The sequence below is a fragment of the Mixophyes fleayi genome, chromosome 3 (assembly GCF_038048845.1).
Source record: "Mixophyes fleayi isolate aMixFle1 chromosome 3, aMixFle1.hap1, whole genome shotgun sequence".
NCBI lineage: Eukaryota > Metazoa > Chordata > Amphibia > Anura > Limnodynastidae > Mixophyes > Mixophyes fleayi.
This window is the reverse complement of record NC_134404.1, coordinates 229,392,152-229,419,807: the sequence shown is the minus strand read 5'-3', so window position 1 is coordinate 229,419,807 and position 27,656 is coordinate 229,392,152. Positions and strand designations below refer to the sequence as shown.

The following is a 27,656-nucleotide window of genomic DNA, read 5'->3' as shown; positions in this document are numbered from 1 at the left end:
CTCCCCTCCACTCACTGACACTAGTAAGTGGAGGGGAGGAGACGGAGCAGAGAGGTGGCGGTGGTGACAAAATAGCCTCTTCCCCCCTCCCCGTGCATCTGAATGCTGTGCGGCGGCCGTGACAGGTATGGTCAGTGGTCGCCGCACAGTTTTAAATTTAAAGTAATTTACTATTCTGTGGCGCCCTCCAGAGCCCGGCACCCTAGGCAAGTGCCTAACCTTGCCTAATGGGAGCGCCGGGCCTGAATGCAGGGGCAAATGCAGGATTTGTAGAGGGGAGTTTCCACACCACGCCGCCAGTGGGCGTGACCAGCATGCATGGGGGCATGGCTATAATTTTAGACAGTGCATGGCTGCTCTCCAACTCTTCCTATTCTCATAATATACATGGGCAATGCTGAGTGGAGTACTGTTAGGTGCACGCAGCTCTCCCTTCACAGCCATGTGAAGCGGGGGCAGGGTCCAATCACCTCAATTATACAGTGCCCCAGGTTTGGAGGGGGGTTTACAGGCACTAGGAAACCCCCTCGGTTTGCCTATGCAATGTATAATATTGTGGAAGAAAGGGGTGTTTACAAACCCTTTACTAAACTATCAGTCACTGTTAAAAATGTAGTGTTCCCACAGGGCCCCGCAGTGCTCTCTAACTGGTCTTTCTAAAACAAATCAATAAGAAATACAAGATGCAGAATTTCTGTCCAGTTTACGACATCGTCTTGTGTCAATCATGCAGTACTGTACATCAGCAGTGTGTTTCAATCATTCAGTTTTTAAAAGTAGCAAAATGATGAGTGAAAATGTGCATACAGATTTAAGCACACAGAATGACAGTAAACTTCTGTTTATACCTGGATTTTTATAAATGCTCATGACATCCTTAAAGTAGTGAGGTAAAAATCTTTCCAGCAAAAGCAGCACATCTTCCAGCTCCTCCAGAATTCCAACAAGAAGAAAGTTCTCATTCACATTCTGCTTTGCACGTTCCAAGGCCCACTCACCAGGATCCCTGAAGGAAATATATGTGTGGGTAACTAAATATATAAAATAATAGTGTTTCATAACATAAAACAGCCACATCACAGGCTTATTACTTTTGCTTAGGAATTAAGTATTGCCAAGGAATGCTCATCTAATTTGAATCATCTTTATTATGTTTAAGAAGATCCATATTTGGCCTTAGGCAACATTAGACCTTTGTCTAAGGGCACCAGTGGCTGAGGGATGGGATAAGAATTAGTAGGTGGTTTTCTGCTGTCAGGTAGGGGAGTGGGGCCTGAATGGACAGAGTACTGGCTATACAAGCAGTAGTCTTCCATATGGAACCTCCAAATAACTTACTTTAAGTTCCAGGACCCTGGAGATACTTGTAGCACTATACACATCTCTATGGGCCAATAAGTTCATAGAAAAGGATCAGTGCCATCTCAAAACATTATTAAATTATTATGAAATAATAATGTTACTGCTATTATTGTTGATATGTATGGTGCCCCAGTGCTCCACAGCTCTGGACAGTAGGGATAACAGAGCATACATAATACAGGGACATACAAGGTTGACAGATTTAATGTAGACCTGAAAACTAAGGGTAAGGAGGGACCCTGCTCCTGACAGAGCTTACAATCTAGTCATTGTACATTTTTTAACACTTCTTATTTTTTCATTGGATCTTGTAGTCACACAGAAAATCAGATTTAAAGCAGAGCTGCCTTGTAAAGGGAAACTTCCCTTTACAATGCAGCGCCGCTTTAAATTTAAGCTGTCATCTCGCTGAACTCCCGCGAGTTGACAAAACCGGAGATTAATACATTTACCCCCTAGTCTGCAACAAGCAGGTAACGCCAGACGCCCTGATCCTCCCAGCATCTCCCATCAAAAGAGGCATGAGAGGCATCCTTGCAGTTTCTACCATCTTAACAAACTATGTCATTTTTGCATTTTCATAAATGACCCTGACAGAAAAAAATACTCTGACTGTCCAACTAACGGTCCGCAGCCTATGGAGGATTATATAAAAACAATGGGATGACATTCTACCTTTAGCACATGGTATCTTTAGCGTTTGGTGTGGTATAAACCTAAATCATCAGTGTGTGGGGAATACTTAAACCACAGTATCCCTTACAGCTGTTATGGAGCCTGGTACACAGCAAAACACATAACTTTTTGGACCATAGATCAGCTGCATCCTGATTTATTAAAGTATTATTTGCTTTTGGTATATATGGAGGATAAAAGGGAGGGAAATCTAGAAAAACCTTTGCAATACTATATAATTTCAACCATTTACAATACAGTATTTTGAATAACATAATTTATGTTAGACAGAACATATTATTCCAGGAGAATCACAGACCATTCACTTTGTATATTTATTGCAACCCATTAATTTATTTAATACAACTAGCCTTTATCGCTACATGATAGATGTATGCTATGAAAATAAACATTTCATAACTTAAATGCATAGTAACTGCAAGTAAAATACCTTTTTAATACTCTTGATGCAAATAAAGTAATACATTACTGAACAGCTGAATAATGTTTGTGTGATAAATTTTAAAGGTCTGGCATCATCTAATTATAGTCCCAATTGAGTGATAATATATTTGAACATTAGAAGAACTTGTTCCTATTGTGCTTTTCTAAGCAGCATTGATGGAAACTGTTTTAACATTCAGTGCAATAAATCTATTTTTAAACAACATTCTTGTAGGCCATATCATATGAAAAGAAGAAGCTTATTTAAGTTTATTTGCAGACAATGTGATAGAAAAAGTATATAGAAAAGTATATGGTGTTGTGCAGACATTTCTTACGGTTTCATTATAACCATACTTAATCAGTATGATTATTAGAAATGATAAACACAACACAGGCTTACACTGTTCATTCATTTCTAGGAAATGATTGGTAAGATAAGTTTAAGCGTGCATTCAGGGTTGTCAGAAGAGCGCCTCATTTCTGGGGATGCCTGCCAGTACCGTATTTTTTTTTTTTAGTGCAGGCTGATCGGTGGGTGACAATCCACCTTCTGAGTCCCCCCCTCTTTGACATTGTAGCAAAAGCAAAGATATCTTCCCTAACAGGGCTTCACTGCGCATGTGGCAACCATGGGCAGGGGAAATTCAGATAATCCAGCACCGTTTACGCTTGTTTGATCGGTTTTCTCAATATAATGACTAAACCTGCTGCAGAAAATATGTGAATTACCATATGATTCATGAAGTTTTCTTTACTTTTTGCTTTACTTTATGATTGTTATGCATTTTTAGAGATTATATATATATATATATATATATATATATATATATATATATATATATATATCTATAATATAAAAGCCTAGCGGCGTGTGTTAGTCTGTGTGTGAAAAAAAAAAACAAGCTGCAGCGCCACCTGCTGGGCGGAGTTATACACTGACCTACTAAATTCTTAGCATTATTTAATATATAAAAGTAAAAGCCTAGCGGCGTGTGTTAGTGTGTGTGTGAAAAAAACTATTTTCTCAGAAAGGGCTCATCCAATTGACCTGAAATTTGGTATACTGACATTATTTGTCCAAAACATTAGAATAGTGAAGTCAGTTAACTTCCATCATCCCTCTTCCCCCCGTGGGAGGGGTAGTAAAGGCTAAATTTACGAGTTGAGGGCTCAAACTCATTTTCGTGAGGTAATTTTACCTCACGAACACACATTAAAAAGGACGCTTGCGTCGGGAAGTAACGCTCTTCCCCTGAGGAGGCCTGGGCTAGGCCCAAATGCATGACAAGAACCTTTTTAAGACCTTAAGTAGCTTGATTTCACTAGCATGCATGAGTATCATGCACGGGTTAACTTGTGTGTGTATATATATATATATATATATATATATATATATATATATATATATATATATTGTGGCAAGAGCCCGCTACTGCTAAAGCACACGCGAACAACTTCTTCTTTTTATGCAGCTTTATGGTCAGGATGGTTAAAATGTATTTGACACCATATGAACTTCCCAACAATTATGGAGACCCTAAACACTAGCTAGACATAGACCAGCTCTCTCAAGACCAGCCAGCTTCCCCAGCTTTGGTCTCAGTGAACAAATGACACAATCAAGCTTTTAAACATGATGCTCCTCCCCCAGCCTTAGCTTGAATGGCAGGTGACACACCCACCTTCTCTTTAAGAGGAAACTCCCATCACCATGTTTGCACTGACAGACACACCCTGTCTGTTTGCTGAGAGGAAGGAGCTTTCAAATCATGTAAGTTAACCAAACTTTAAACTACACATAAGTTTTTACCTGGTTTAACCTCAATCTAGGTGCATAACTGCGCCAATGTTTTATTCTGCTTGTATGCTTTCTCTGCATCTTGTCAGATAAATGCCTCCCTTTGTTACAATATATATATAATCTCTAAAAATGCATCAAAATCATACAGTTAAGCAAAAAGTAAAGAAAACTTCATGAGGTTTGTGTTACAGGTTAGCATTATACAATAACAGTGTTAATTACATTTCTATTGCTACAGGACCAGCAAAGCACAGTTGCTAAGCTACAAAAAGCATCTAAATGTAATTCTAGATCCAACGGAACTGAAAGCAATAACAACGATCATGCTGTTCCTGTTTAAATTCTCCCTGCCACCACTGGAATATAAAGGAGGGGGGTGGAGGTTATTAAGAAACAATTGTGTTTCTTGTTACATTAAAATAATGCTCCACCTGTACTTCTCTGTAGCACTGCTTGTGACTTTAGCACTTTTGTTACTATTGATATTCTTTTTATTACTATTAATAAATGTAAACATAAAAGCTGATCCAATGGAAAAAAGTTTGGTAAAAGACAAAACAGCAAGTGTTTGATGTTTTATTTACCCTCAGCTTACAGTATTTTTTAAAAATCTTTATTGCAGGATAAAAAGAGAAACAATAGGTTGGTACACATAAGGTTCGTGGTACAGGTAAGCATTATACAATAACAGTGTCAATTGCAATGCAGTAGTATAAACAGCTACTTAGGAAACCTTTGTGATAGCTATAATTGATCGATTTGTTTTTTAGAGAGAAAATAGTGAGGGGAAGAGCCAGGGAAGGAGTAGAGTGTGGTGGGGTAAATTGCTGGGAAAAGACAATATGGAGAATGATCCAAGAGAAGTTATGGGGTGAATGTCCAGGGGGTAGACCTTTTGAACCCTGGGGATTACTATGAAAATGGGAGGCGGACAATGAAGCAAGATGTCCAGGGCTCCCAGGTTTTGGAAATTTTGGATTTTCATCATGGAAGATGTTCTCAAGCAGGTCTTTGAAGCAAGTGATGTTTATTTGCAGTCACACTGATTTTTAGGTGCTAGACCCTCCCACATCAAAAAGGTCTAATTATCGTGGGTTCTTTCTTCCAACAGTTGCAGAATACACATTTCCTCCAAAGAAAAGAATTCCCCTAGAAAAGTTGCAAAACCCCAAACAAGGCATTTCTTTACACCAGGATGCACAAAAGACTTCCTAAACAAAGGCTTATTGTATCAGATATATGTATCAGAAATAATGCATTTCCTCTAGCAAGGTTTATGTGATGTTGAATACTTTCGTGTCAAAAAAGACAAAAGTATTATTGGAGTGATACTTTTATTGGCTAACCAAAATAATTTTTTATATTTGCTAGCTTTCAGAGCACAGAGGCCCCTTCATCAGGCAAGTTTACAAATGAATGACTGAGAAAAGGGCACAACATTTAAGAGATGTTACATCAAGCAATATTGTCACTATAGAATTGTTGGAAAATTCTATAGTGACAATGACAATAAAAGAATAATACCATTGTATATTAACAATGAATAAGCACACTACTACTCACCTGCATTTTGGATGCTGTCCACAAAAGTATGGTATAATGTAAAATAACCTGGGATTTGAACATTCTGCATAGTTTTCAAGAATACACTCATTAATATCCTATAAAAAAAGACGTAAAACAGTTTAATATTTCTTGATAACCAGTATCTCAGAAGCACTAACGGTACATGAAATTAAAGTAAAAGGAAAGGTCATTTGCTTGGATAATTGCATGAGAAAACAAAAATCCAGTATCCACAAAGGGAAAATTGCTGATAACCTAAGATCAGAAATTATAAAGCTGACTGATTCAGTTTGACAAAATCAATATTGTATTACTCAACTTAGTCCAAAGCCAGATGACTGTCACTAAGTGTGTCTTATACCAGCAGAGTTGAAAAGGTAGGAATTATGTATGCACACTGGAGGGGTAAGTTTATCAAGCTGCAGGTTTGAAAAGGTGCAGATGTTTCCTATAGCAACCAATCAGATTCTAGTTCTCATTTATTTAGTATATTCTACAAAATGACAGTTAGAATCTGATTGGTTGCTATAGGCAACATCTCCACTTTTTCAAATCTGCAGCTTGATAAATTTACCCCTGAGCCTTTAAATGAAAACTATACAAATATACTGGAGAAAGAGACAGAGAGGGATAGAAAGTAAAACCTTATGTAATTGACCTTTACTGTGTATTTCCCATCTGTTGGTGGCATTAATGCATATTACTGTAGTAAATGGCACCTGAGACATGTCAATGAAAGGTGTGTGTGTCAGGCAGAAAAAATCAACACGTGATTAGATGTCAGCAGATTGCAAACTGGCCACATGCTGCCTTCTAAAGCCCAAAATGATCTAATCCATCCATTAAGATAGTCAGTGTTCGATACAATGATTTGCTAGATCAAGGGTGTGCTTAAACTCTTTTATTAATCTGTCATGATGACTGATGTGGAAGCCATACTTACTTTATGATGGCCTACATCACTTTCAGTGTCTGAGATTGGGGCATACCATATGTAGTTATTTGTTGCTTTTAGCTTCTAAAATCTCTATATATTGTACATAACATAGTACAATTGGCATTTTTGACTGTCTTCCACTTTAATAAAAAACATCATTGCGCACGGTACATGTTGAGTGAATAAGACATACCTCCCAAATTTCCCACCTTCGGGACAAAACTGTAAAAAGGTGCAATTTTGTTAAAAAAGGTGCAATTTTGTTAAAAAGTAAAGTTAATATTCTCCCCATATGGAACAAAAAGTTTAAATAATAAAGTGTGTCAGTTATGCTTGTTGTGACATTGCTGGCTATGCCTTCAATTGGGATCTACCACTCTGCAGACTGCGCAGAGCATTTCCACAGATACTTGGAAGCCAATTGTTGAATTATACAAACTATGACTTTACATTTCCCCAAAATGTTACCAAACAAGAGAAATAATATCCTCCTAAACTGTTCTTTCAGGCTTATTATTTAGCTCAGTAATCCACTGGCTTTGATGTAAATGTTCCAAAAATTGATGAAATATTTGTGTATTAGACATTGTAATATACAATATGATATCTGAAATAAACATGATGGCCTGATTCATTAAGGAAAGTTAAGTAAAAACAGTGAGTAAGTAGTCTCCTGCACAAAACCCATGTTACAATGTAAGGAGTGCAAATTAGTTGTCTATTTTGCACATAAGGAAAATACTGTCTATTATTTCATGTAGCACATAAATATCAACTTTAAATTTCAGTGTACAAATAAGCTATCAAGTATGTGTGTGTTACATACAAAAACAGACAGTATTTTCCTTATGTACAAAATAGACAACTAATTTGCACCCCTTGCATTGTAACATGGTTTTGTAAAGGGGACTACTTACTCAATTTTTTACTTACCTTCATACTTGCCAACTCTCCCGGAATGCCCAGGAGACTCCCGCATTTCAGGTGAGTTTTATGGACTCCCGGCAGAGTATGACACTCTCCCGCATCTGCCCACTTCCTAGTGAAGTGGGCAGAATTAGGTCCAAAATGCTGCGATTCTCCGGGAATCGCAGCATTTGGTCCCGCCTCCTGCTGTCAAATGATGCAAATTATGTCATTACCCCCCTCACGTTCACCTCCCCTGGGAGGCTCCCGGACACCAACTACAAAAAGTTGGTAAGTATGCTCGACTTTCCTTAATGAATCAGGCTCAAAGTTATTAGTGCATATTATGTATTATAGATAATGCTGGTAGGACCTTGCTGAAAGCTAGTCTAATTAAAAGCACCTATGGATAAAAGGTGAAGGTATACACAGACTTTAAAAGCCTGTATGTCGATGCAATAGAGAGAGGTATATACCCACAGCCCCCGACGCATGCTCAGAAGTGCAGAAGCAGGGCCTCCAGGGTAAAATGTAAGGTTTATTGCTCTGAATATTGTTTGTGGTGGCAACTGAGAATCACTCAGATGCCACAACGATATGGCAATAAAAAATGTAATCAAATTAAATAAAAAATAAAACAAAAACAACTTTTAGCGCAATAAGGATAATAACAATAAATTGAGTCCTATATTCATACATGAATATTTACATTACAGTTGAGTATTATCAATTTCTGATGACTTTATCTTATCTTTCATAGAAGTGTTGGTTTCTTTTTTGGTTTACAGTCCTTAATAACTAGAGATGGGCGGGTCCGGTTCCCCGAGAACCGAACCCACCCGAACTTTGGGTATCCGAGTACCGAGCTGAGTAGCTCGGTACTCTCCCGCCCGCTCCGAATGCAAATTGAGGCCGAACGTCATTGTGACGTCGTCGGATCTCGGGGCTCGGTTCTCGCGATACTTCAAGATTATAAATACACGCCTCCACAGCAATCCATCGCCATTTGACAGAGGGAGAGAGCAGGGTGTAGTCACAGGCTGATTAGAGCAGGGACAGAGAATCCAATATTCTTTTTCCAATTGTTGTAACAAAAATCGCTAGAGAAGAGAGGAGGATAGAGGTTTTTTTTCTTTTCAATATTTGGCCCTCCCCAGTGCTTTTGGGGTGTCCCCCATAATTGTGCATAAATATTTCTGGCTGTCAAAATTACTATCTGTCAGCAGTATCTACCATCTAATTTTTAGCACTCCCCAGTGCTTTTGGGGTGTCCCCCATAATTGTGCATAAATATTTCTGGCTGTCAAAATTACTATCTGTAAGCAATATCTACCAACTAATTTTTAGCACTCCCCAGTGCTTTTGGGGTGTCCCCCCTAATTGTGCATAAATATTTCTGGCTGTCAAAATTACTATCTGTCAGCAGTATCTTACCAAATAATTTTTAGCACTACAGGTGCTTTGGGCTGAGAATGGATTCAAAGCAGTCCACATATGAGCAGAATGAGCAACCAGGTTCTGTCACCAGTTCTGATGTTAGTGTTCCCAGTACGTCATCTGGGCAAGGCGATGTCAAACTACAGAGTGTTTCGAAATCAGTCCAAAAAATAAAAACAACAAAAAAAATTACTGTGTTGAATCGAAAAAGAAGTGTTAATGAGCAAAAGTTAAGTGCCGATAAAAAAAAAATTGCCAACATGCCATTCTACACACGCAGTGGCAAAGAGAGAATGAGGCCTTCACCTTTGGCTATTAGTGGCAGATCCCAAAAAGTTACTGAGCCTACAATTGGTGCACAACTATTGTTACGCGTCAAAGCCGAGCTGCAAGATAACAGTAAGGCATTAGAGGATAATGTTTGCTCTGATTCACAAATGACACCAATCCCTGTGGAGAGTCCATCCAACAGTGGGATGTCTAATTATGAGCATTCTGTTAGTGTACCCATAAAGAAGGGCCCTTTCAGCAGTTCTACTGATGTGTACCTGAACAGCCCGAGTGTAGCCGCTGATACACAAATTGAGGATGCCAATTTGGAAATAGAAGAGGATGAGGGGGAGATTTGTGGAGGTGACGAGGGCGCTAATGAGGATGTTGATGATTATGATGCAGACAGATACCAAATTGTCTTTCTCAATTTCTATTTATATTCTAGATTATATAACGGCTGAATAGTTTTCTATTTTACTCCTAGTGGAGAGGGGATCTGATGCAGACAGATACCAAACTGCCTTTGTCCATTTCTTTGTATATTCAAATTTCTAGTTCTACAGTCTATGCAGGCTGCTTTTTTTTTCTATTTTACTACAAGTGGATGGGGGGGGGGGAGGGGTCTGATGCAGACAGATACCAAACTGCCTTTGCCCATTTCTTTGTGTATTCTAATTTCTAGTTCTACAGTCTATGCAGGCTGCTTTTTTTTCTATTTTACTACAAGTGGATGGGGGGGGGGGGGTCTAAAGCAGACAGATACCAAACTGCCTTTGTCCATTTCTTTGTATAATTGAATTTCTAGTTCTACAGTCTGTGCAGGCTGCTTTTTTTAAATTCAACTACAAGTGGAGGGCGGGGGGGGGGCATAGTTAGCCACCAAACTACCGTGGTCCATTTAATTTTACTCTCTAGTTCCACAGTCTGTGCAGGCTGCTTTTTTTATATTCAACAAGTGGAGGGCGGGGGACGGGACGGGGGGGGCGGGGGCATAGATAGACGCCAAACTACCGTGGTCCATTTAATTTTACTTTCTAGTTCCACAGTCTGTGCAGGCTGCTTTTTTTAATATTCAACTACAAGTGTAGGGTGTAATATACACCCAAAGACGATGGCTACATTGCCAATAATCAAAGATGGAGGAGGTAGACAACCAGGTTTGTCTGTATAATTTGCAGACAAGTGTTCGAATTAAGGACGGCCTACCAGGGATTAAACTGTTTTTTTCATAATTTATTAGCTTTAGAATTACCTCACTTATCTAAGAAAATGGTGGAGCACTAAATTAGGTTATTTTAGACCAAATAAATTGTATTTTTTTAAAAAATAGCAAAACAAAACCAAAACCAACACCAAAACACGCAAGGGCGGTTTTGCAAAACCAAAACCAAAACACGAAGGTAATCCAGATCCAAAACCGAATACAAAAACCAAAACACAGGGATCAGTGACCATTTCTATTAATAACTCTACAAAACTATACCTTTTCTATACATTATTACACAAACTGCCAGTGGAGTTGTAAATACAGCTATGCTGCCTTAAACTGAGTGGGGATTAGAAGCAATTTACACTGATAGTGATAATGTTCAATTTAGAAGTCAGACACTTCCAATTGCAATTACAGTGTCTGGACTGAATTTAACTGATGTTGAAAAAGTGCCTTCAACTCCAGTCCAGAAACAAGGTTATTAAAGATGAAAAACAAGTGTGAAAAGCAGAATCATACTATAATTACACTGTGAAAAGGAGTGAGGTTGACAGGTATTGTTAAGGTGCTAGACCCCCAGGGAGTGAGCAGTTCATAGAATTCCATTGCTGAAGAGCAATTCTGATCTAAGCAATCCTGAACAAGCTGTAACTAAATGCATACCCCTAAAAGACAAAGATATGTCTTTCTGTCCCAGGCTGTCACCCTACAAAATAAAGGAGGCATTGCCTGTTAGCAGGGCAGTCTCTTCCATTGGGCATGATGGGCAGGTGCCCGGGGGCCCTGCAGGCAAGGGGGGCCCGTCTGAATCCTAAAAAAAAAAAAAAAATTTTTTTTTTTTTAAAAAAAATACTTACCTTGCGGTCACATCAGCGGTGATCCGGCTCCCTCCCTGGTCCCCTCTTCCGTGCTGTGCTCGCAGTGAATGCTGGGCGTGATGTCACGCCCAGCATTCACTGCAACCACAGCACGGAAGAGGGCAGAAGAGACTCGGCGGCGCGGAAAAAAGAAGAGGATCAGACTTAATGTAAGTTAAGGGGGCCCCTATATATATATATATATATATATATATATATATATATATATATATATATATGTAAAAAAAAAAGTGATTATATATATAATCACGTTTTTTTTTTCACATACGTATATATATTTTTTTTACACACACACACACTATTTATATATATATATATATATATATATTTTTTTTTTTAGGGGCCCGGTACACTGCATTGCCCGGGGGCCCATAAAGTTGTTAAGGTGGCCCTGCCTGTTAGATCGGGGCAGGACTAGACATTCAGATACTGAGATAGGGAGATCCAGAGGGCATGGCCATGTGTCCAGAAGTTAAAAACAGATATGTTGAGAGGTTTATTTATATGCAGTCAGTTGGTTTTGTAATGCTGGCAGTGTATACCTAAATATTGGATAATGGATATTTAGTGAGTCCTCAAGGTGAAAGCATTGTGTTTTGTGTGTTTCCATTTGTCTGGATGGTACACTACAACTTGATATCTCTCAATGGCCAACGAGGTTATAAAACAAACAAACCCAAAGTTTTTCTATATGCCTATAGTCATGTGTACACCTTGCAGTCTTTTTTATATAAATGATTATAAAACAAAGATAACTATACGCAGTTACAATCGGCACAAAGCAACACATAACTCTATAAGAGCGTCAATTCTATAGTATATCTAGGAGCCAGAAAAACACTTATGAGCCAATGTATGTCATTTATGAACGGGCGGTGCAGAGAAAGAGGTCCACAAGACTCATTGTGACATCGTAAAATTGGATTTGTAGTCAGTGTGACAATTATTACATGACAGCAAAGTCGATGAACAAACTTTCTATGTAATAATAATCAGACCTGCAAGCATAACCACATTCTTCACCACTGCATGAGGAGCGCAACAATCAGCTAGACTATGTGCCTGATGTACATAAATGAGATGTTTCTCTACAGGACTAAAAATATCTATGTTAAGAGTGGAGACTGTGCATATATGAAGTGTCACATTTTGCAGCTCAGAGCTGGAAGTCCTTTGCCCAATCAAGGTGTAAGTACTGCAATCCACATAAATATATGCCCATAAACCAAGGTATTTTTAAAACAAAAAATTTCAACATAAGTTATTTATTTTTACATTATTAAATTATTCAAATTATTTAAACTTTATCCGTGATGTCACATACCCAATTTCAGCAGAAAATGAATTCTTAGAAGCTACCACAAGAGGTCAGTAGGTTGCCATTGAGAAATATTTCAGTTGTTTTGCTCTAACAGGCTTTCACATTTAAAAACATAATGACCAACATCTCAGGGACACTTTTTTGCTGAGTCAGTGCAACAATGCACTAGGGCTAAGGGGCAGGGGGGCATCTGCCCCCTGAGCCGTGCCCATAGTGACCTACTGTGGGCTGGGTCACTGGGTCACCTGCATTTTCTTTCCTTTAAAATGTTCCTAATAGGCTGCTAAGTTGAGTCTGCCTTCCCCTGAACACAGGTTATATGTGTGATACTGTCTCAGCAGACCTTGGAGAACTACAATCCCCATTATGACATGTTTACCGATATTGATAATAGTGCAAATTTTGCATCTCAAAAACTCCTTTTTGATAAAGATTAGCATCTAATACCTAGAGAGTAACAGTGTATGGCAAGGAGTGTGTCTAACAAGCAGAAGAGGTGGTATTCCAATATGAACTTGGTTAATACTTGAAAATAGGGGCATTTCTAACTATGAATCTTCCTTGGTTCACTCATGGAAATGCTGCAGAGAATTTACCATATAATAAAGAATAAAACCTTCTAATGTAGAATGCATTTCATTTGACTTTTTCAGTGTAAATTTACTGTAAGATTTATGCTTCTGACAGATAATGGATTTAGACCTCTTCAATAAAACAGACACTTCCTGAATTCTCTCTTCATTTGCTAACTTGCTGCAACGTGAAGCATGTAAATGATGAGAGCTTAGTACCAGATGGCAAATAATCTTCATTTTACAGATAAAAATGGAAATTTCACTGCACTGTGATAGTGTGTATTTACGTAGATGTATATACAAAGTAGTGAGTTTCTACTACACAGGGAATAAAACACATGCAGCTGTTAGTAAATTTTACTTTAAAAAATGTAAAAAATATTTTTTTTTTGTCAGGGGCAGTTACTTTTGCTTTTTTCTTTTATATAGAAAAATGAAAAATTCAAGGAAAATATTCAAAATAATCATTTGATTTAATTTTATTTTCTTTACTTACACTTAAGAAGAATGAACAGAAGCTACATTTACATAAAACTAAAATAACTGAAAAGTTCTAAAAACTGTAGCAGACATTCAAAATTGGCAGATTAAAAAATGTGCAGCCAGGGCCATCCATAGCAATTATAGGCTCAACAGACAAGTTTTTACCCCAGACCTACATCTTCTTGAGATGAGTTTGAAAAATGTTATATCTTAATGTCTAATTAACAAAATGAAGCTCAGAACAATGTTTAATCCAGATTTGGGATGGGTAAAGCAAACAACAGGTGGGTTAGAATATATCCCTCATTATCAAAAGTTTCTTTATAATGTAAGTTCTTGCAATAATAGTCCTTTGCCCCCAATCACCCCCTCCCCCCATTCCCCCAACATGAGTCATACCAGTCCCTCAGGGGGGCTTGTGGCTATTATTATGTGGGTGGCCCTGTATGCTGCTATGAAAGATATCAAACCTGGGTTTACATAGTGCCATAGGATGGATTCCACCCAGCTACATTTTGCAGTAAGCTAAAGAAGCATTGGCCTGTCTTCTAGTTGTAAATGTACCATTATACCTAATACTGCAATTTCAATGAGCAGTTTTTGAAGGAGAAATAATTTTAGAACTTTATCTAAATCAAGTCATTTTACATAGGGTTTGTCCACATTGTCTTTCATAACTGACTTCTGCCTTAACCTTGTGCACACATTGTGCTTAGGTCTTCAAACTGTTTGTTTTCAGGGTTCATTTTAATTCTGGTGAATGTAAGTAAATATAACTCATAGTGGGCGACTTTATCTTTCTTTTCTTTTTCACATCTCCCAGAGGAGAGGTGAACTGTGAGTACAGGTGGTGGCAGGGGGTGCCTTGATTCATTTTATTTTGGCTTTGCCCCTACGACATAAATTGAGTCATGGAGGTTCCCATCGCACCCACTTCACTAGGAAGTAGGCAGAATGCGGGAGCATGGCGCGCTCTCCCGCGAGTCTGTGAAACCTATCCGGAATTTGGGAATCTCTCTGAGATTTTCGGAGCGTGGACAAGTATCATATAAATAAAACATTACTGTGAGGATATGAGGTTCTTAGATCACTCAAACCGATGATAGATGAAGAAACAACAGTACTTTCAAAAGTAACAATGTATGGCAATGTTCTCTTTATTAGGTGGGTAACAATAGTCCTGCAAGTGACAAGACAAAGTCCAAGAATGGTAGCACAATGGCAAGGTCCCAATAGGTTAGCAAGATCCTAGAGTTGCCATATCCCAGCCAACACTCCTTTACTCCCAGGACCTACATTCACTATCAATATGTGTCTTTGGATAAAAGGGTTTAACTCCTTTTACCCTGTCAATGACTCAAACTTTGATTTACCCTATTCAATTAGTAAAGTTCAGCTTGACATGCTGGCATTACAGTTATATAATGTCTCTTATATACACAGTGCAACACAATACACTCTGCTTAGATACAGTTTGTTATTAATTACACTCAGGCAAAGAGTTTGTTATTCAATTGATGTAAGGGTTAGCATGACCTCCTGTGGTTCTGTATAATGTGCAAACAGTAGCCAAGCTGCTGACTACACAATATAATGTTGACCAACCACTGGCTGAATAATTGTATTAAGGCATTAGGCTGCAGCATACACAGGGTTAGAATTATAACAGTATGCATAACCTAGCTACTAACTATGCATATTTTAGCATCTAATGGTAACATTACAACTAATAGCTATACTCAAAGTCTTCCATTTAACTTCCAAAGAACAGTTATTGAATAAACATTGCCAATTTGTTACATGTCACCCACCTGGGGTAATTTAAACATTACATCTCAATATACCATAATTCACCGATAACTTTACCACATATGTAATATGACAGACGCATGATGCCTAATAATGTGTCAAACTTGCAACCCCACCATCCGCATACTTTAACGATTACATGTATATTGGTACATGAGCATTACACAGCATAATGGTCATAGCAGTTGCATTATGATTTCTAATATTGTATCTTTAGCATCCTGCTTTCCTCACATTTATGCTTTTCTTATCATTAATAACATCGTCTTTGTAGGTTGTAAAATTAAATTCAATGTAAGGAAGCATTACCTTTATCTTTCAGTCTGAGTATATTGATATAAACTGAAGATCTGCTACACTTGATATATATGAATATAAGTGTCATTACAAATAGATATTAATAGCATTAATTTTCTGACAAATTTAGGATACTCCAAATTCTATAAACAATATAATAACTTTGAAAATGATAAATACACCAAAAATATAGTCATGTGAAAATAGTACACAAAGGCAAATGAAATACTGAGTTCAAATTTGACTTCAAGTCTGAGCAACATGGCTAAGTGGCCAATTTACACACAAGTGGCAATAACAGACAGATTTTTTCGATGCCAAGTTTCTATGTAAACATAGAAAGTGAAGTATATTAGCCTAATTAATTGTATATATTTGTTTTATATATTTGACATATACTTGTCATGCCATATTTTCTTTAATATTTGTTGAATAAAATAAAAACAAACATGATTGCCAAAAATGCATAAATTAAGTAACAGTATGACTGTGAGGACCCAGTAGTAAGCTATTGATTCAAACATCCATGTTCCCTCACCTACAATCCAACTCAGATTGGGTCCTGGATGGACAGATGGGGGCCAGAGCCTCAATCACCCCAATCATAATTGGTACCCCCAGGGAGGTCCAGGTATTTATTTTACCCATCCCACTCTTGGTACTCCTATGTATATAGCACTAATGTGGCTGCATGGCTATTAACTACTCTACATGTCACTGGCCATATGAATACAAATATTTTCCCTCTAAAGATTAAGGCTGTGGAAAAGATGCAGAGTCAGAACTGCGCCTACCATATTTTACAATAAATCGCTCTCCATATGCCAAGAAAAGTGGGTGAACCTATATGCGTCCATGCATTTCGTAATTCTGCTACTAATGCCAGCATGCACTTGGATATTTGGGAATAGGCAAATACACTCTTGCCAACCAGAATGTATCTTAAGATCCCGCTTTGCATATGGTCGCAAATTAAACCTTTTAGTGAGCGGAAATTGCAACTGCTATTTGGGGCGCAATTGTAGTCAAGACTTGTGTGCAATAATTATTTTGGTAACTATAGCTAAAGTATGTTTTAATAAACTAATACTACATAATAATAATGAACATCATAAAATGTCTGTTCCTTAAGGCCAGTAAAAAAGTAGTGCAGCCAAGGAGCCAGCCATAATTAATGCCTACTGCCCTCACAGACCATATGGCCAAGTTAAGATAATGAAGGATGCCTGGTGTCTGGTCCCATTGTCTTCCACCATCAGCCCACTGTTCAGTATTCAAAAGTACAAAGTAAAAAAGGGAGTCTTTTGAAGTTTTCTATGGTGCAGTCAGGGCCGGATTAAGTGAATGGAGGCCCCTGGGCTAAGGGGGCCTCCATTCCCCCGTGAGGGCCCCCCTAAGATCCGAGCCGCCCCCCCGGTGAGCCGAGCCACCCCCAAGGCACTTACCTCCTCCTGGCATTGCAGTTCTTCACCGGCGCGCTGTACGCTCTTTGCTGAGGTGATCTCGTGAGAGTGAGACTCACGAGATCTCCTCAGTAAGGAGACTACAGTGCGCCAGGGAAGGACCGCAGTGAAAGTGCTCAGTAGCATTGATCGCGCCGGGGGCGTCCCCGCCCCCGTCCGATCAATAATGCTGCTGAGCACTTTCAAGGGCCCCCTGGATGCCCGAGGCCCGTGGGCTGTAGCCCAGTTAGCCCTAGGGTTAATCCGGCCCTGGGTGCAGTGCAGATTGGAATGATGGTAATTTGTGTTGCTGCTGTCGTGTTGATGTGCTAACCTGAATTAGCTTCCTCAGTCAGCAGCATCCAGCAGCAGCAGACCAGCCTGCGATGCATCCTCTGGCTGGAATAGCAACAACACAAGTGATAGCAATCTCTGGTGAAATCCTATATACATACTCTCGAAAAATACAAAAAGCTCTCAGCTCCAGGAAAATACACAAATATGTCCTAAAAGTACAGGGGCTATTGTGCCCATAGTGTTTGCAGAGTCCTGTATCCTGTCCTTTACTTAAGGGTTCCTTCCACTACTTCCCACACTTGGTGATGTCTTCTGTGTTCTCTTACCATCCACAAACACACAAAGCCACTAGCAGCAGCGATCTCCAGAGTGACCAAGCTAATGACTTGTCTCCTTCACATGTATATCCCTGGGAGTTCATTCAAGCAGTGTGTGCTAAAATCATCTGGGCAGACTCAATTCTCAGGTACCTTTGTTATATAGAGTAAGATAGAAAATATGTATTTAATGTCCTTAACTGAAAACATTATAGTGTCGTTATTATGGTGTAGAAACGTTAGGTTATTTTCCTGCTGTCAACCTTCTTTGGATGCTGAGTGCGTATGAATGAATGAATGAAGCAGACAGACAGCCCCTCTTCACTCGTCTTCCTACTAACAATGATAAGCTCAGTTAACTACCGCGCAACTCTGAGAGCAAAACAGGAAGGAAGGAGCCCAGAGGAGAGAGGCAGCGCTGGAGCATGGTGTTGCTGAAAGCCAGAGAAGGTAAGAGGCAGTGGGTTACATCCTAAATTGTCGTTCCAATTCTGCAGAGTTCATACACACTGTAGAACTGGAACAACATTGTTCCATCATTGAATGAGATTTTCAGTTCAGATAGAAAATCTCGATTAACAATTTCATGTGCTTTGGAACAATAATCGTTCATCGTTTCAGGGTACACACTACTGTGATATCGAGCCAACCAGTTGTTTATCGTCTGATTGGCCCGATAATCGGCTGAAAAGACAGTAGTGTGTACCCAGCCTTAGTCTTTTTGCAGAACTAACTATTCAATAGAATTGCCATTATTATATAACTCACCTGAAGGTCCATAACTGGCAGGTCCAGAACTTAAAACTTTAGCATCTGGGACGAGAAGCAAAAATTCCACACCCTAGCCCTCAATTTTAACCAAATGAACCTAAAATATTCCTAAACTGCGCCCCCCTTCAGTGGTCTCCCCTATCAGCCCCGATGCATTGGTACCAATGGTAGTTCCACCACTGGGTCCTGGCCTCCTCCATCGTTATCAGTCAATAAGAAAATTAATTACATTTTTCCTAATCAGTAAAAAACAGTAAACGTGAAATCTTACTTGCACTACTGAGGTTCACATACTGCAATGCACCAGTTAAAATACTTGGGTTGTTTTAGTAATAACTCCTGAATTGTACTGATTCCCCATACATTTCCATATTACTGTGTCATTAAAATAACAAGTTGGTAAATAAAAATATTTTGGAATGATTTGCTGCCGTGAACAATACTGTTACTACAAGGTAATAGTTTGATATATTTATATTTAGCAATCTAGCAAACTTCAGATGTAGTAACAGTACAGATTCTTTTTAAAGCCAGAAATGGTGTTTGAAAACTATCAAAACAACATCTGGGACCCCTGCCACATGCTGTAAGATGTAATTTCCTGAAAGTACTACTTTAACCGTGAACTTGTGAGATACCGTCTCGTGTACTTCTTTTCAACTTCCCAATAATCTTGTTTGCCGGCTTTGGAATGAAAATTTTGTATATTATGCCGTTTAAACATGTTTTTCATTACATTTTGGTAAGGTCATTTCATATTTTGTTTGTAAAATCATTTAAAAAAAGTGATAATTTCTCTTCACATGTATTTTCGGGATTTACAGGAGTCACGGTTGCTAAAAGAGTGGTTATCCATTAGTAATTTTAAAATGCACTTTGGGAACATTTATCAGAATTTGCCATCTGTTAACTTACATCCCAAGACCAGCTGCCTCGTCTGTGATGCCAGGCAATTTTATGCCAATTTAGAAAATTGCTTTAACATCTTGTTAACTGGACTTTCAAAATATTTACTGCCATAAACATGAATATGTATTGATGTTCTTACACAACCAGCCTATTTACAAGTCTAAAGAACATCATAGGACAGGGCACATGGAAATATTGTGAAATGTTCAAACCGCAAATTTTATCAAAATAAGCAAAAGTTTATGGGTGGATCTCGAAAAGTTTAATAACGCCAATTTACAGATACTTTACACATAAACCGACTTGATTGAAACTGTATGTACCTAATTTGCATGGTAATTTAAATGACATACTAAGGGATACATGGATCAACACAGAACATTTTTCTTCAGTATTAAACTATGCTAGTAATGAAAAATGCGTTTGTTACTTCATTAGGAGTCAGTCTCCTAACTGAGAGACCTGGAGGTAAATGTATAAAGCTGAGAGTTTTCCAGCGGGTTTGAAAAACCAATCAGATTCTAGCTATCATTTATTTAGTACATTCTATAAAATGATAGCTAGAATGTGATTGGTTGCTATAGATAACATCTCTTCTTTTCAAACCCCCTGGAAAACTCTCAGCTTGATACATTTACTCCCTGGAATGATTCTGGGGCTTTAAAACAGGTGCCATACAACACAACCTTATCCCTGCAAGCACTAGTACCAATTTACTATGGGGACCTGTAGAACAAAATAAATGATCCCACGTTAAAGGATGTTTAATTTTCTATTCACGGCAATGTAGTATACAACAGTCTCTAATTTCCAGGGACGGTTGCATGTTTTAAAGATTTGTCCCTGGAAAAGTCCCTGTTTTTCAGTATTGACCAACTGCAAATTGAGTAAACATTATATGATGTAGTGCTCCAAGATCTGCTGGGACATTATCACACATAATCTGCACAGATGCACGGACTCATTTCTCTGCAGGAGGTATGTAGATGAAGGGTGATTTTCAAGGGAAGTTAGGAAGATTCAAAATCCATTACTGGTGTATAAAAATGCTCTAAGCCTAGTTACAGTCAGTAAAGGGTACTTATATAGAGACTTAGGGGTATATGTATGAACCTTTACATTTTTCTAATTGTTAATTATCATTTCTTATTGCAGTGATAAGCACTACATTAACATGCTGATTTACCAAAATGATTGAGTCGAGACAGTGGGTCCGATAAAAACCTGTCCCAGAAAAGAGGTTATAGTAAAGTGATCGCAATCACCTATCAACTGCGCATATGTGGTCTTAGAAAATAATTATCAGTAGGAGGGAGGGTATAAATATGAAGTCTAATGTGGCGGGATTGGAATAGGATAGAATGGCCACAGGATAGAATGGCTAATGCCACCTGTAGATGCGTCTACAGGTGGCGTCTTGATAAATTGGTGCAAACTGCAGTCTCCGTTGATAATAATGGATATATACAACATGTACCAATAAGCATTCAAAACTTACTATCACATGTCTTATTTGAGGAGCACGAAAACTTTGAAACACTAAAACTGAATTAAATATAATGAAATGGTGTTACCGTGATGGAAAAATCAATTTTGTTCGGATAGTCCCAAAATGCTAAGAAAGATAACTATATATATATATTTAGGATGTAATCCACAGAGGAGTTTGTTTCTCAGAGGTCCTTTGGTGTTCTGAAGGGAGGTAATTGCTACTGAAAGGAGTAGAATACAATGTTGTCGTTTAAAATACTCCACATGTGAAAAGATGGGCTTTAACCCGAATTGCTGTCAATTGGATATAAAGTATGGAAGTGGCCAACTTACTAATTGTAGATAGTGTTCACAATCACACATTAATCCTGGATTTCCAATACATACTGCATCCCATCATCATCAACATTTATTTATATAGCGTTAGCAAATTCCGCAGCGCTTTACAATTGGGAACAAACAATAATAAAACGAAAGCTGTTCTCCTCTTGCTTGTAAACTTGTAAAAAGACATAGAGGTAAGAGGGCTCTGCTCACAGGCTTACAATCTATAGGACAATGGGAGTTTGATACAAGAGGGTAAGTTCTACAAATTGCTAATTGGTCCAGCTAGAATGCAAAGGTGAAAAAGTACCTAGTGGGCTATATGATCCAGTGAGACAGCAATGTTGGTGACAGGGTTGTTGTCTTGTGTTAACTATGTAGAGGGTGGTAATAGGGTAACCTAAGGCGATTTAAAGGGTGGTTGAGGAATATTATAAGCTTGCCTGAAGAGGTGGGTTTTCAAAGGACTGTTGTAGGTTTGAAGACTAGAGGAAATTCTTATTGTGTGAGGGAAAATTGATCTCAGAGAAATTATTCTTTCACTGATTTTTAGTGTTGTTTTAGCTCCTCAATAACAGGCTTGTTCCTTCTAAAGCATTTCGTCTCGGAATGAGACTTTATCAAAGATAGTTTCCAAGTGGTCATGCTCTGTTTAAATAGTAACCTTCTCATACACCTGCCTCTCAATTAAGAGCTCTCATTCTAATCAGCTGAGGATCTTTTCTTATATAAGCAGCTTTTATTGATGATCACACAGTAAAATCTTAAATTCATATACAGTTTAAATAATACCATTTCATATAAAAACTATTTTTCTAATATAAACATAAAAGAGTGTCACTGCAATTAGAAAATGTATGTAAAACCAACTGTGAGTAAAACTTTTCAGCTTTCCAACTAAAGTCCATTTGTTGTCCAGATATATTCAATAACATAAAAAAATCTGTGTTATGTTTTGAGACAGTTTATTACATTTTGAGACAAACAAAACCTAATATTACTCCTATGGGTTTTTTCTCTTATTATTTTTTCTTATTCTATCCTTACTTGGGAGTTGTATATCATCTCTCTGTATAGATTTCACATTTTCTACCAGTTTTCTAGAGTAACCTCTATCAAGAAATTTAGTTGACATATCTTGTGCTTGTTTCTCAAATGTAGCTTGATTGGAACAATTACCTTTGATTCTACTATTGAAATATAGTTAATTATTTGTATCTACTGGTTTTTGATAATTAAGAAATAATCTTGGGTCCCTAAGTCAAGAAGATGATATCCAAGCAAGTTGTGCTCTTGTAACTGAAATTATATGTGAAATTAAAATTGTAATAATTGACAAATGTGTTAAAAATTGTTTGTGCTGTGTGCTATAACCATCTCAAATGATAAACAAATCATCTATATATTGGCTATAGAGGACCAGATTCTCTGCAAAGGAACAGTTCCAGATGTAATCCGAACCGTACTTGCTCATGTAAAGATTGGCAAAGCCTGAGTCAAATCTGTCCCCCATGGCCGTCCCAAGTATCTATAAGAAAAAGTGATCTTCAAACAAAAAATAATTATGTGTAAGTATAAAATGTATTGAGTGTAAAATGAACTCACATAATCTCTCCCACTGTCCAAATCCAAACAATATTGTACTGTTTTGACTCCTCCTAAATGAGGGATGCTAGTATATAATGACTGTACATCAAGTGACAAAAAGTCATAAGAGTTTAAAACCATAGGTTTTAAACTATGAAATTCTATACTACTGCGTTTAGTAGTACTTACCTCCCTTCTGAACACCTAATGACCTATGAGAAACATGGTTATAATTTGAAACTCCTAAGGCTTATCAAATCTAAAAAACTTCTCTCATTTAGAGTTGTACATAAGTGCACTTACAGGTTTTAATTTTACATTTACAAAATTTGTTGCACTGCACGTGCATACAACTTGTGCATGTATTTTGATTTGCCTTTTAAGCTTTGAGGGGCAAGTATAAGTGTAGTAAAGTAAGGGTGTGTAGAACCAAGTGAACCATACTAATCTGAGATGTGTCCTATGTTGGGTTACACGTACTATGCCTTTTAGAATAGCATGAAAATTAGCATATTTTTGCTCGCCCATGAGTGCAAATTTACGAGTTGATGATGATGACTTACATATCTTTCTTCCTGCCTTTATTTTAGATTGCATGTATCTTAAAATTACTGCAACTCAAAATACAGATTAAACAAAAAGTGTGCAGGTGCATCTTTGCTCATACACAAAAGGCAAATCTTGATATGCAACCTAAATGATGCCCCTAATGTTCAAGCTTCAGAAGGGGATTGATTCATGGTTTAAAGCTAGCAGAAAGAGCCTGGAATTGGAAGAACAGATTACCCGATACAATAAGCAAGTCTTGATTTAAGTGGATGATGTACTAATAGTTAACAAGCAAGAGGAGAACAGCTGCAACAATGTTCAAAAACTGAGCCAAAATTTTCTGATCAAGGATATTGGAAATGTCACTTATCTCAGAATACAAACTGAGACAGATGAAGTGGGACGTTTACTAATCAATCAGAACATTCACTTCAATGGATGAGGCGACAAAAGTAAAACTCCCATGAAGCTTGAATATTTGAAAGAAAAATAATGGGAGACTTTATTGCCAGATAACCATTAATATAGAAGGACCATGGGGAAACTATTGCTCATACCTACAAGGCCATACATTGCTGTTGCAGTAGCAATACTCTGCAGAAAAGTTGCAGCTCCATATTATTGCTACTGGATTGCTCTAAACTGTGTTATAAAATATTTGAAATGTCTATCAATAAGAAATAAATGCCTATAACAAAGTGGTTTATACATATGCAGACTGAGCTGGTGACACAGCGGAACACAACTCAACAACCAGACCGTTGTTTCTGCTTGGGGATAAGTATGTGCTGAACCAAATAAAGACATACAATAGAAGTACTCAACTATAGCTTAATATATTGCTGCTGCTCAATTTGCTTAAACAACAATTAGCAGATATTTTCCACAGTTACATTTAATAAATTACTGGAGGGAGAGAAAATGGTTGCTATGCAGTGTGAGTTTAATGTATTACATTTGAGCCTGTGCTTTCTCCTTCCTGTTCCTGTGTTATGCTCCCTGTTGTAACCTATATGTATGTGATACAGACAAATTCTGGGTCAGGGTTATGCTACACTGAATACAGCTTGTTGTTCCCCAAGTGTGTCCATCTGAATTATTTTTATCGGTTTCAACAAGTAAAAATAAGTATAGTGAGGACCAGGCATAATAAAGATTGTGACATATTTATTGAACACAACAATGTTTTTTTAAAAAATATGGGGCAGTTTGCTGGTTCAATCAAATCTATATTAATTCTAAATGTCAAACAGTACGTACAGCCATAGAGGTACATTCACATATATGTTATCATTATTCCGTTCCTGTATTCAATAATCCTGTACCAGTGATCTATGTACATTGCAACTATTTTATTTTATAAACAATTTAAGAAAAAGCATCTTGCTGTTTATTAGCAAATGTCAAATTGGCTATAAAAATTCAATCCACGAAAAAAATGATGACAACATATGCAGGTGCATTGCCATGTCTCCAACCAGCTTTTATTAACTGCAATTTTGGATAATTGCTGCATTTTTACTCTCTCATTATAGTGTCTGCTTATGTTTATTTTCCAAATATAGACTTGTATCCTATATAGAGAAGACATGAAACACTTACCAAGTTCCTTTCCTCTTCTTTCATGCTTGGGGTACGGATCATGTGATTCTGTTCGCCTCTCCAATCTCCAAATCGTCGAAAAAAGTAATTTGAAAGGAATCGATTGACTGGGTCTCTAATTATGTTGATATACACTGGTTGCTCTGCGCCAAATCTGAAAAAAAGCAAAATGACTGTATAATACACAAGTGATGCTGATATATCTATAAACTGCTGTAACTAGATTTCAAAAATGGTGAGTTCTACTGACATTGTTTTAGCATAGTACCGCTCATGGCAAAATTTGTAGAGGATGCTAGCCAGGAGTGGGAGAAACTCAGGAAGAATGTTTCCAATATTTAGGGGAGTGGGGCAGGGCCATCTTAACAACATTATGGGCCCCCGGGAAAAGCAGTGCACCGGGGCCCCTAGATATAGGTATATAGATGTATACAGATACAGATATAGATATAGATATATAGAGATAGATAGATGTACTTGCTCAGTGACCCTTAAAGGTTTTTTTGCAGGTTTTTTTCTTTTGCAGAATTATTTATTCTCATTAAGAGCCCTGCCTATGGGGCCTCCTTGCCCGTGGGGCCCCCCGGCAGCTGCCCATCGTGCCCAATGGAAAAGATGGCCCTGGAGTGGGGTCTAGGTCAGTGGTGGCACCCCTGCCGGCTGCTCCTGATCTTATTCTTTGCTTAATAAGCCAAGCATCAGGTAGAAAGGGATCAGCTGACTTTGGTGTCAGGTGACCTCATCTGCACAGTGCAGGGAGCTCATGTGACATACCTGCAGAAGGAGAAGGGAGTAGTGTGTTCTCCCTTCTTCCACTGTGCGATGCTTGTGAAGGCATCTCCTGGTGTAGCCTAAATATTTTTAATGGGACATCCTATGGGGACGAAACTATATCTAGAAACTCATCATTACCTAATTTATTAAACAGTATGCCCCATTGTATGTTTGTTGAAGGAAACAGCAAGCGCAAAACAGAACTTTTACAAAACAAACAGAGAATAACTATTTTCAGAACATAGAACAATAAATATGTTGTTTTGAAGTTAAAATAGTATATAAAATGAATTGAAATTAGACAAGATCTTTTTAATAATTCAATAATACCAACAGAAAAAATTGTATAAAAATGAAAAGTGGGGTAAAGGCTCCATGCTACTTGGATAGTCACGAGTCTCAAACACTTGCCCCTAAATATCCATAAATGTCCCTAAATATATTCAGTAAAGTTAAAAACAATATACTATTTTTGTACTCTAAAGTTGCTTGTCAATACTTGGCTTTACAAATCCAACTGTGCTGACACTCTTCAATAGCTGGAACTCTGAATTTGAAAAATAAGCAAGAACACAAATAACTTGTGCAAAAAATATTGTGGAGGAAACCCTTTCACAGTAGTAGTAAATGCTACAACAGATTCATTTGTACTTTTACAGTACATGTGCCAGTTTTTTACAAATCATCAATCCCAAATGAAACATTCCCACTCTCATATGGTGATTTTTTTTCCTGCCGATATAGGTTTAAATCCACTCTAAGAGAGCTCACTATACTATCCTCCACATAGCAAAGGCTGAGATTGTATAACTTGCAGAAGTTTGAGTCTGCATGTTCTCCTCGTGCTTGCATGGGTTTCCTCTAGGTGGTCCAGTTTCCTCACACAGTCCAAAAGCAAAATGGTAGATTCACCCTAGTCAGTGTGTGTGTGTGTGTGTGTGTGTGTGTGTGTGTGTGTGTGTGTGTATGTGTAGTAGTAAATTTAGAATGTAAGCTTGAATGGGGCAGGAACTGAAGTGAATAATTTATTTTCTGCATGTACTGTGTAATATCATTGGCACTATATAAATAAACAATAATAATAAGTAGACGAAGATTGCTATATTACCTCCTCTAAATTAATATAACACAATGTTTAATATGACTAATTATGTAGTGTTTTACTTATGTGGCTGTTAGAGAAAATTACTATTGCAATCACATTTTTGCTTGAAAAGAAGTCTTTTTGGTGACGTTTCTTTAAATAATATTAGTTTCATATTTTTGCCATTTACTCTGACAGATTCCCATTCCCCTGAGAAAGAAATTATTTTTCTTTGAAAGACTGGAATAATATTATGTGTTCTATATCTCTTCAGTCCCTATGTATAATCGTATTTCAGTATTGAATGTACCAAGTTACTGCTTGAATGCTAAGACTTTATTATATTCCTCTTAGAATAAGCCTTCCATACTTGGGGTAATCCTCCAGTAAAATCGAAGTAAATACGAATGAATTATGAAATTTTGCATGTTCAGCCGGCATAATTTGGCCTTAACTGGTCTCATTCCTAACACAAGCATAGCACACAAAAATGAATTGTCTGTGTTAGTCCCAAGCTCTGCATAGATAGACC

General features: G+C 37.8%; 1 protein-coding gene across 1 annotated transcript in view; it reads right to left on the bottom strand.

Annotated features, from left to right (window-relative positions):
* The window catches only part of UST (uronyl 2-sulfotransferase), a 232,702-nt gene that overhangs the window by 6,062 nt on the left and 198,984 nt on the right, over positions 1–27,656 (bottom strand). Inside the window, exons 5-7 of the mRNA XM_075203248.1 lie at positions 25,267–25,420; positions 5,849–5,946; positions 849–1,006 (exon numbers count right to left, since the gene is read on the bottom strand). Coding sequence (XP_075059349.1) covers positions 849–1,006; positions 5,849–5,946; positions 25,267–25,420 — 410 coding nt within the window. The remainder of the gene's footprint in view (positions 1–848; positions 1,007–5,848; positions 5,947–25,266; positions 25,421–27,656) is intronic.